The 10,165-nt window shown below is 48.9% G+C and overlaps 1 protein-coding gene across 1 annotated transcript in view; it reads right to left on the reverse strand.

The window, feature by feature from the left end:
• Positions 1 to 390: 390 nt before the first annotated feature.
• The window catches only part of GPR156 (G protein-coupled receptor 156), a 16,128-nt gene continuing 6,353 nt past the window's right edge, over positions 391 to 10,165 (reverse strand). Inside the window, exons 9-11 of the mRNA XM_018573089.1 lie at positions 10,036 to 10,162; positions 8,543 to 9,793; positions 391 to 588 (exon numbers count right to left, since the gene is read on the reverse strand). Of these exons, the coding sequence (XP_018428591.1) occupies positions 391 to 588; positions 8,543 to 9,793; positions 10,036 to 10,162 (1,576 nt within the window). The remainder of the gene's footprint in view (positions 589 to 8,542; positions 9,794 to 10,035; positions 10,163 to 10,165) is intronic.

A 10,165-nucleotide genomic window follows, 5' to 3' on the forward strand; every position in this document is an offset into this window, starting at 1 on the left:
GAGTGACGTAGCGGACGGCAAGCACAAGGCGGCTACGCTACGGAAGAGGCGCAAGGTCGCTTGGAGAATTGGAGGAGGGGAGGGGAGCGCACAGACAGTTCCTTCATGACGTCCTGATCTGGGCTGGCCCCGCCTTCCTCACTCGCCAGCACCCGCGGACCAATCACGCAGCGCGACACGAAACACGGGCGGGGAAACCTGGCCTGCTGGGCACCAATGTCAGCCGCTGTCACAAGTCCTGTCTCGGTCCCCCCCTCCTCCGTGGCTCTTACTGCGGGTACTAGCTGCTTATTGGCCGCTCGCTCAGCATCCTAAGCGTCTTATCCAGTAGGAGACCGGAGCGCAGCTGTCCGCCCGCCCCCTGATGTTTAGATGGTTCTGATTGGGAAGTCAGCTGTCAGTCTTCTTTAAACGCCTGAGGATAAAGGCGAGGCAAACACCGGGAATGAAAGGCGTCAGCTGATTGGCCGCGGTGAAGTGGCAGTCGCTGCAAGGAGGGAGCGGAAGGGGACGGAGCCAGTCCCTTTTAAGCCACCGGAAGCGCGACCTTTCACTTTTTACTGGGCGCCTCAGCGGGGGGTTGTGTTGCTGTAGAAACAGCGGAGGGTGGCGAAGCGGGAGTCACCTGACTGGGGTGTCACCACCAGGGCTGCAAGTCTCTGCATGGCTGCTCTGACCGTGACTGATAACGAGAAGATAAATTTACATGACAGACATTTATATTGACCTCCTTTCCCCTGAGGCATCGCAGTGGAGCGTGCAACCCAGAGCATGCTCAGTGCAGCGTGCCCCCTTCCCCCAGAGGGCCTAAGTGTAGCGTGCCCCCTCCCCCCAGAGCATGCTCAGTGCAGCGTGCCCCCTTCCCCAGAGCATGCTCAGTGCAGCGTGCCCCCTTCCCCCAGAGCATGCTCAGTGCAGCGTGCCTCCTTCCCCCAGAGGGCCTAAGTGTAGCGTGCCCCCTTCCCCCAGAGCATGCTCAGTGCAGCGTGCCTCCTTCCCCCAGAGGGCCTAAGTTTTGCGTGCCCCCTCCCCCCCCAGAGCGTCTGTAGTGCAGCTCAGAGCACCCCTGCAGTGTGCAACCCAGAGCACGCTTAGTGCAGCATCTGCCCCTTTTTCCCCCAGAAGATCCTCTGCAGATCGGAGCAACTTCAGTGGAGCTTGCAACCCAGAGCATGCTCAGTGCGAGGACCTCAGTGTAGTGTTCCCTCAGAGGGGCTTTAGTGCAGCTCGGAGCACCCCTGTAGCATGCAATTCAGTGCAGTGTGCAAACTAGAGGGGCCTCAGTGCAGTGTGCAAACTAGAGGGGCCTCAGTGCAGTGTGCAAACTAGAGGGGCCTCAGTGCAACGTGCTCCCCCTTCCCCCAGAGGGGCCTCAGCAGAGCATGCAACCCAAAGTGCAGCTCAGAGCATCCTAGGAGCAGCATGCTTCCCCCCCTCAGAGAGCCCTCAGTGTAGCATGCCTTCAGTGCGGTTTCATCCTCTGACTGTGTGAGTACAGAACTCGGATGTGTAGGGGTCAGAGGATGGAAGCGCAGTACGTCGTCTGGTTATAGGGAAGCATGTGACGCACCATTTTGCCCATGTGACAGAACTGGCTACACAGGCCGCTAGTGCCGTCACGTGGTGGGGGCTGGGAGAGAATTTTTTGCCTAGAATCACAGGTAGGCAACCTTGGCACTGGGGGGCCTCGGGGAGTCAGGCCTGTGGCTGTCTTGCAATGCTTCATGGGACTTGTAGATCCCCCAAGCCGAGGAGTGACTACATCTGGAAGTGGAAATAAATCCGGTCTCTGGAGCTCTTCCTTTACTGTGCACATTATGTAGAGTTCCCCCCTAGTTGTCCCTCGTCGCTCCATTCAACGCCTTGTTTTCCCCCCAAGTTCGGCATCTTCATACGGGTAGCCACTGATGATGTCACTCATGTAAATGCGTCCTGAAGTTCTACCATCCCATCTCCTTTCTCTGCATCTTACGCATTGAGCAGGCTGGGAGTGTACAGGGCAATGCACATGTGCCATAAGGAGTGTACAGGGCAAGGGACATGTGCCACAAGGAGTGTACAGGGCAAGTGACATGCCACAAGGAGTGTACAGGGCAAGGGACATGTGCCACAAGGAGTGTACAGGGCAATGCACATGTGCCACAAGGAGTGTACAGGGCAATGCACATGTGCCACAAGGAGTGTACAGGGCAATGCACATGTGCCACAAGGAGTGTACAGGGCAAGGGACATGTGCCACAAGGAGGTTACAGGGCAATGCACATGATGCCACAAGGAGGGTACAGGGCAATGCACATGATGCCACAAGGAGAGTACAGAGCAATGCACATGTGCCACAAGGAGGGTACAGGGCAATGCACATGTGCCACAAGGAGGGTACAGGGCAATGCACATGTGCCACAAGGAGGGTACAGGGCAATGCACATGTGCCACAAGGAGGGTACAGGGCAGTGCACATGATGCCAGAAGGAGGGTACAGGGCAATGCACATGTGCCCTATACATGTAAATATTTTTTCCTCAGAAGATTGGTAGTTTCTTCTGCTTAACAATCAGTTGCATTGCCAGCTTTATTGTTCCTTACACAAGAGCGACACACAATGTCAGCCTTCGGCTAAGTTGTTAACATTCTGCAGACCCCCCTACCACAAACTGATCCTTCAAAAAACAGATACCGGACAGCAGCCATCCAAAGGGTCATGACTCTGAACACTGTGGTGGCTAGTCTATCCATCTAAAGGTGCATTCAGGTATTCCCATCTCCACCCGCAAGGCATCTGAGACATCCCTGGTTCTCCCCAGTTATTCCCCCCCATGTCTTCACTCCTGGGCCTTCCCATAACTCATCCAGGACCTGCCACACTTCTACCAGCATTGTCCGCTCATCATAGGCGGATGGACAGCTTCGCCCATGACGCTGCAGTCATGCTCGGCAGCTTCTACAGATCCGGAACCAGACTGCTCTCCAGAAGCTTCATCGCCTAGATAATGAAGTCAGTAAGAACTTTGTTTTCAGCATTTCTGCCGTGTTTCAGGGGCCGCCTGGCCAGCTCGGTATATGACGTTACCAGGAGCTGCTTATTAGGAGCAGCATTACGTTAGAGCGACCATTTTGGCTCGGTGGAATGTGGAGGAGCTGCGCCCTCTAGTGATGTATATGTGTAAAATCGGATACAGATTCCTGGCTGTGTGTATGGCTTCCCTTTCATCAGACGTCGTTTATAACGCAAATCAAATGCCAGAAAAATCCCTGCGTGTGGAGCCGGACCATAGGGATGATTTATAAAATGCCCCCTTTTCAGAGGACATTGGGCAATCATGAGTGGAGTTTCACATTTTCAGAACACCGATCTTGCCCATTTCCCAGCGCGTTTTCACCATATTTTCATATTCACTTATCCACTAAATCAGCCATCTCCCTCTCAGAGGTAAAGAAGTGCTAACCGTATCCACCATTATCTAAGTTAAAGTTATCTTCCACGGCAGGATATACACTATATTGCCAAAAGTATTGGGCCCCTCCCCCTCCAAATCATTGGATTCAGTTGTTTCAATCCCCTCCATGGTCCCCGGTGTATAAGATGAGGCACCTCGGCGTGCAGACGCTTCTACAGACATTTGTGAAAGAACGGGTCGCTCTCGGGAGCTCAGTGACTACAAGCGTGGTGCCGTGATAGGTTGTCACTAGGGATGCACCAATACTAGTATCGGTATCGGTGCCGATACCGAGTATTTGGTTGAGTACTTGCCCAAATGCTCCGATACCTAGCACGAGTACTTCCTGTATCAGGAAGCTGGGCAGCTCGTCATTACACGCTGCCCGGTTTCCTTATTGGCCGGGAAACTGCTCCATGCTCTCTCGTCACTTGTGATGAGAGAGCATGGAGCCGACTTCCTGGCAACTCAGGAAGCCGGGTAGCATGTAATGACGCGCTGCCAGGCTTCCCGATCGGTCAGAAAGCTAGCCAATCCGGAAGCCAGTGCTATGTAATGACGCAGCGCCCGGCATTCTGATTGGCTGAAAAGCTGGCGTCATGCTCCCTCGTCATCTCATGAATCATAATATTAAGAAACTGACCCAAAACCATTAGTTTGTATTGCTTTAGAAAAAATGTGACCTTGTCCTTTAAAAAAAAAAAAAAAGTATCGGTGAGTATGTGATCAAAAGTATCGGTGAGTATGTGATCAAAAGTATCGGTACTCGTACTCGGTCTTAAAAAAGTGGTATCGGTGCATCCCTAGTTGTCACCTGTGCAATAAGTCCATCTGTGACATTTCCTGGCTACTAAATATTCGGCTGTCACCTGTTAGTGGGATTATAACAAAGTGGAAGCAACTGGGAGCTATGAAGTGGTCGGCCACGTCACATGACAGAGCGGGGTCGGCGCATGCTGAAGCGCACAGTAGGGAGGGGGGACTGTTTTTTGGGGGTTGGTCTCCGCCCCTTAGTTCCAGTGAAGGGAACTCTTAAGACATCAGCATACTGAGACATTTTGGACAATCTCATGCTCCCAACTTTGTGGGAGGAGTTTGGGGGACGGTCCCTTCACGTTCCAACATGACTGCGCACCAGTGCACAAAGCAAGGTCCATAAAGACATGGATGGGGGAGTTTGGGGTGGAGGAACGTGACTGGCCGCACAGAGTCCTGACCTCAACCCCATAGAACACCTTTGGATGAATTAGAGCGGAGACTGCGAGCCCCTCCCCCAACATCAGTACCTGACCTCACAAATGGTCCAACATTCCCATAGACACACTCCTAAACCTTGTGGACGCCTTCCCAGAAGAGGCGGAGCTGTTATAGCGGCAAAGGGCGGAGCCAACCCAATACTGAACCCTACGGACTGGGATGCCATTAAAGTTCATGTGCGTGTAAAGGCGTCCCAATACTTTTGGCAATATAGTGGGAGATGAAGCAAGTAGGTCAGCTGTTGGACTTTCCTCAGTCACTAAGTCCCTGAAGGCTCGGTCAGAGAAGACATCAGCAAAGATCATATCCTATCTTTGGATGAAGTACTGCCGTTGATTTTATAAGGTGCTCCCAACGTGCCATGTTGCATGCAATCACAGCCTTATGGCTGAAGCCCTTGGTTCTGGATCCTGTGTGAAAGCAGAACTGGTGTACAATTCTATTCAAATGGCCTCTTTGGCAGTAAGTTGGAGGAAGCAGTCACCAGAGAGAAATTAGGCCTTCAAGACAGGATGGAGATGATTCTTCTCTAACAGATATAAGATACAATCTAGGGCTAAGGAGACAAGGTCATCCCAATTGTAAAGAGGTTGGAGGGTCACTCAAGCATTCTTTTTGAAGGCAGCAAAAGCCAAGGCCTCTGGAACTGTAAAACCTTTTTTTGATTTCCAGGGAAAGTAAACATCAGAAACAGTCACTTCTGGACTTTTAAGACAAGAAAACCTTCCTGCTAACAAAAAATAACGCGATGGGTTCAAAAAGCGACCCTACGACTCTAATACCTGAAGACAATACTGGAGCAAAAGGTGAAGATGCCCATCCAGTTTCAGAGAAATCTACAGAACTCTACTCTCCTATAGACTTGTGCGCCGTCAAAAAATGTGTTCCGTTTCCTAATATCCATTATTTCGTAATTCGTATCCGAAACTCAATTCGGATTCGTACGAAATACGGATTTTCGTTGGTTTCGGCACATTTTCGTAACTGTACGAACATTCGTTATGATGAAGTTAAAAAGCAAAAATACCTTTGTTAATATTGGAGTCGATGTGGTAGTTGTTTTTGTATCCGAAATACGAATTCCGTATTCGTATTTCGGACTTTAAAAAAAACTACCATCAACTCCAATATAAATGTACTTTGCTTTTTAACTTAAATATAACGAATGTTCGTAACGGAACGAAAATACATCAACGGAATTTGGTATTTCCCGCCTGTGTATTGTAATGCAGCTCTCAGCAGCAGCGCATCCGTATTTCGGATTAAAAAAAAAATCTTGTCATGTTGTTCAACCTCATTTACAGGGGTAATATTAGTTCCCGTTTCATAGAAATTCGGATCCGAAATTCGTTAACGGAATTTCGGATATACAGTAATACCTTGGTTTACGAGCATAATTCGTTCCGGAAGCATGCTTGTAATCCAAAGCGCTTGTATATCAAAGCGAGTTTCCCCATAGGAAATAATGGAAATTCAGATGATTCGTTCCACATCCCAAAAATATTCATATAAAATGATTACAATACTGTACTGTAATATAATAACGTATAAAATATAAAGAAAAATAAACCAATTACCGGTACCTTTTGTGGCCGGTGTGAGAGGGACAAGAGAGAGGAGGATTATTGTGTAGGACAACTTTCACTATCACTAACGGAATCACTGCTATCTCTTGACTCAATGGAATCTTTTTCATTTCGTGAAACCTTAACAAGGAATCTGTCCAATGTGACATTGCATTGTCGTTAAACAGACTCATCGCTCGCACTGCTACAGCCTTATTCGGGTGGCGCTTTTCTACAAAATTTTGCTCTTCTTGCAAGACATTTGCTTGTATATCAAAGCAAAATTTTTCAGAAATGTTTGCTTGTCTTGCAAAACGCTCTCAAACCAAGTTACTTGTAAACCAAGGTATTACTGTAATTATGAAACTGCAATTCGGATTTCGTATGCTTACAAATCTACGAATTTCAGGAAAATTCGTACGAATTTCGAAACGAATCGCACATGTCTACTCTCCTACATCTGTAAAAAATAGGTCAAGGCAACTGGACTTGCTGTATTTTTCTTGAAGATGTTTCACTGGTCGTCCAACCAGCTTTCTTTCATGAGTCCAATTGCCTTGACTTATTTTTTTTTTACAGATATACCATGTGACCTGCATGAATGAGAACCTTCACAGACATATCTACTCTCCTACCATCATAACAGTGAGGAAGAGGTCTGGAGGTCTGAAACCCAATAAGAGACCTCAAGTGACTGGATTGCCGATCCTTTGCATACTATCATCCTTGCAGTGCAACCAGAGTACCGGATGATATAGATGTTCTGGATGTACCATCTCTATGCCGATGACACTAAATTATATCTTTCTACTCCACAACTCACCCCCATCAGTGTCCTTGCGTGTCGCTAATCTACTAACTGACGTATCCATCTGGATGTCACAACACTTCTTAAAACTCAACCTTTCAAAAACTGAGCTCATGGTATATCCTCCTTTTTCATGGCAGCATACAGTATGATTACATTCTTTTCTTTTAATAAATTTACAACAATGGGGGGTTCTTGGAGGTCAAAGGTGAATAAGTTATCACTGGTTCTGTACCTATCGGAGTGTGAACCAGCTAGGTGGCGAAGGTGAATTTTCGTTCCTCTTGTTTCTGTAAATCATGTGAGCGGGTACCTTTTTATTAGGCCTTATTATTTCCTATCCTCTTCAGCTTCATCTAGAACAGGGGTCAGCAACCTTAAACACTCAAAGAGCCATTTGGACCTGTTTCCCACAGAAAAGAAAACACCGGGAGCCACAAAACCCTTTTGACATCTAAGATGAAGATAACACGGCATATATATCGGTTTTTACCTTTTATGTTATGTATATAGGTATATGTGGGCTTAGTAACGCACTGGAATCTGGGCTTACCTGAGACCCCACCTGAGTGTGACCCTGCAGAGCCCACCATAGATCATGCACAGCCCATCTGAGACTCTATGGTGGGCTCTGCAGGACCTCAGGTGGGCTGGCCCCTGGGTCCCTTTCACTGTACCTCCTCCCAACTCCTCTTACCTAGTGCTGCTGCTGGGGCCAGGCCTCCTCCACCCCCTCCCCTGTCACCTCTGCCATGCCGCCCCTGGTACAGCTGATACTGATGTAAGAGGCTGCCCAGACCCCTCACATGGGTACCGGCCTTACACATACTTCTCCTCTCCCGCCGCCTGTTACTAGGGATGCAGCCGGGAGAGGAGGTGAGTCACAGGACCCTGCACTGCCGCATATTCCACTAGAGGGTTGCCCAGGACCGGACCTCACTGGACCCCCCCACAGCCTCATGCCCCGGCGGTAGTTGCGTCCCTGGAAAGGGAGCCGCATCAGAGAGGGATGAAAGAGCCACATGCGGCTCCGGAGCCGCAGGTTGCTGACCCCTGATCTAGAAGAACGTTCATTTTTGCCTCCATTCACACAGGAGTGTTCGCAGAGAGAGAGATTTGCAGGGTGAATGCTCTGTGAATTGCCTATGAATAGACCCCTGGGTGTAATCACTTCGCTTTCTTATTATATCTCATGTAGAATTATGAAAGATATTTTCTCAGGAACATTTTAATATCGGTTAGAAATCTCTGAAAACATTTATTTTCTGCAAAAAAAAAGTTAAATAATGTTTTTATTATCCGTATTTACGCCTCTCGTTAAATTGGAAACTGATCTTCAAACAAATTCACCTTTTTGGAAAACCACGCATCGCTTTACTCGCATCGCACCACAAAATTGCGTCATCTGATTATTTTTTTCAGCTGTCACTCCGCTGGACGTAACAAATGACGGGACAATGCAACCGCACACATCAAACCAAGGTTGGTTGCAGGTCTTCCTTAAAATTCACAACAAGCTGAGAACCTGTGTGATAGGTTGGCCAACCTTGAGGGTAATCCGCAGATTCTGTCTCCGAGTCGCTGGTCTCGCACATATGTGGAAAGCAGATGTCACAATATGGCCGGTGACAAAGACAAAAAGTCTCTTCGGAGCTGCTGGTGTCTGACTCGGAGAAAGGAGACTCCGATCGGAACCCCAGTGGCTCATGTGTGTCCTGTCCCGCATGACTCCAGGTTATAATATGACTAGGCCGCCTGGAATAGTTTGGTGGGTCTGATAATTTGGATACCCATAGCCCACCATTTTCATGGACCCTCCTTCCTTCTGTTTGAACACCTACTTCCGTATTATTGGCTGGAGAAGGTAGATGCTGTGAAATGTCATCATTCGTTTCATCCAGTCTCATCTCACTTATGTGATTTAGAGTGTCCTCCATGTGCATGTTTGGACCTTCATATTTGTTGCTAGCCCCTTGGTTAATGACCCATCGGTCTACTTGGGGTATTTCCTTGTAGAACTGCGAGGAGGTTCCAACATTCCTACGACTGTATGCAAGTCCCCTCCTTCTTCGGGCCATGGACGGGGAAAAGCTGAGGCTAACATTCCGAAACCCTTCCGTAGAATGCCCTGTTGGCTCCCTGTGGGCGCCGTGGCTTGCACGTCGCGGTCCTCCAGGAGACAACTGGCAGCCTCCTGACAGAGTTTCAACACTAAGTTCCCTGAGAATCTCCTGCAGCTTCTCACTGCTCACATAGTTCACCTTCCTGGATAACCGCTCCCAAGCCTCGCCCTCTGCTCCTTTGTCTGTGCTTTCACTTTGAGGTTTTGAGGTGCCGTCCATGAAGCTCACATTTCTGGAGAGCATGGCCATTTCAGCCTCTTGTATTGGTATGGAGCATTCAGAGGGCTGGAGGTCGTTGCCTGGTGGTTCCTGGAGGTCTGCTTTGAGGGGCTGAGAGTTTTCAACATTTGACTCCATAGCTCCCTCTTCTTGGACATGGTGGTCTAGGTTTGTGTCGTTGTCCATCACCTTGTCACTCGTTTCCGGGCTCTCTGCCTTGTTGGTGGCCTCGCTGAAAGGAACTACTTGCTGCTGAATGGCCAGTGTAGAAGCAGAGAGAGTGGACACGTCTGGGATCTCTATGCTGCATTCTGAATTTAAGATTTGCACCAACTTTTCCTTTGCATTGGTAACTTGCTCCTGTAGACTGTCGATCACAGCGCTTTTCTGTGGAGCAAAATAACACAAGTGCATTAGCGGCTTTCAGCACAGAGATCTGGTGAGGGGAGATATTGGCAGAGGAGGCCGAGCTTTAAACACTTGGTAAGGTAAGGGCTGATTTAAGGGTTACACCATTGCAGGGGTGGCAACGAAATGACTGACAGTCATTTTGGTGTCACGCCCTCTAAAAAGTCGGACACTCGGTCATGGACCGACAGTGTGTGTGTGTGTGTGTGGGGGGTCATTACCTCGGTCAGTAGGCGTCTCATGGACATATTTTCGCCCAGCAGGTGGTAGATCTGCTCCTCGCTGTACATCGACCTCATGCTTTTGCTGGGGCTGTTGAAATATTTGGCCATTTGGACGGTGGTGTGACTG

This window comes from Nanorana parkeri, unplaced genomic scaffold (genome assembly GCF_000935625.1).
Source record: "Nanorana parkeri isolate BGI_ZX_2015 unplaced genomic scaffold, ASM93562v1 scaffold2232, whole genome shotgun sequence".
Lineage (NCBI taxonomy): Eukaryota > Metazoa > Chordata > Amphibia > Anura > Dicroglossidae > Nanorana > Nanorana parkeri.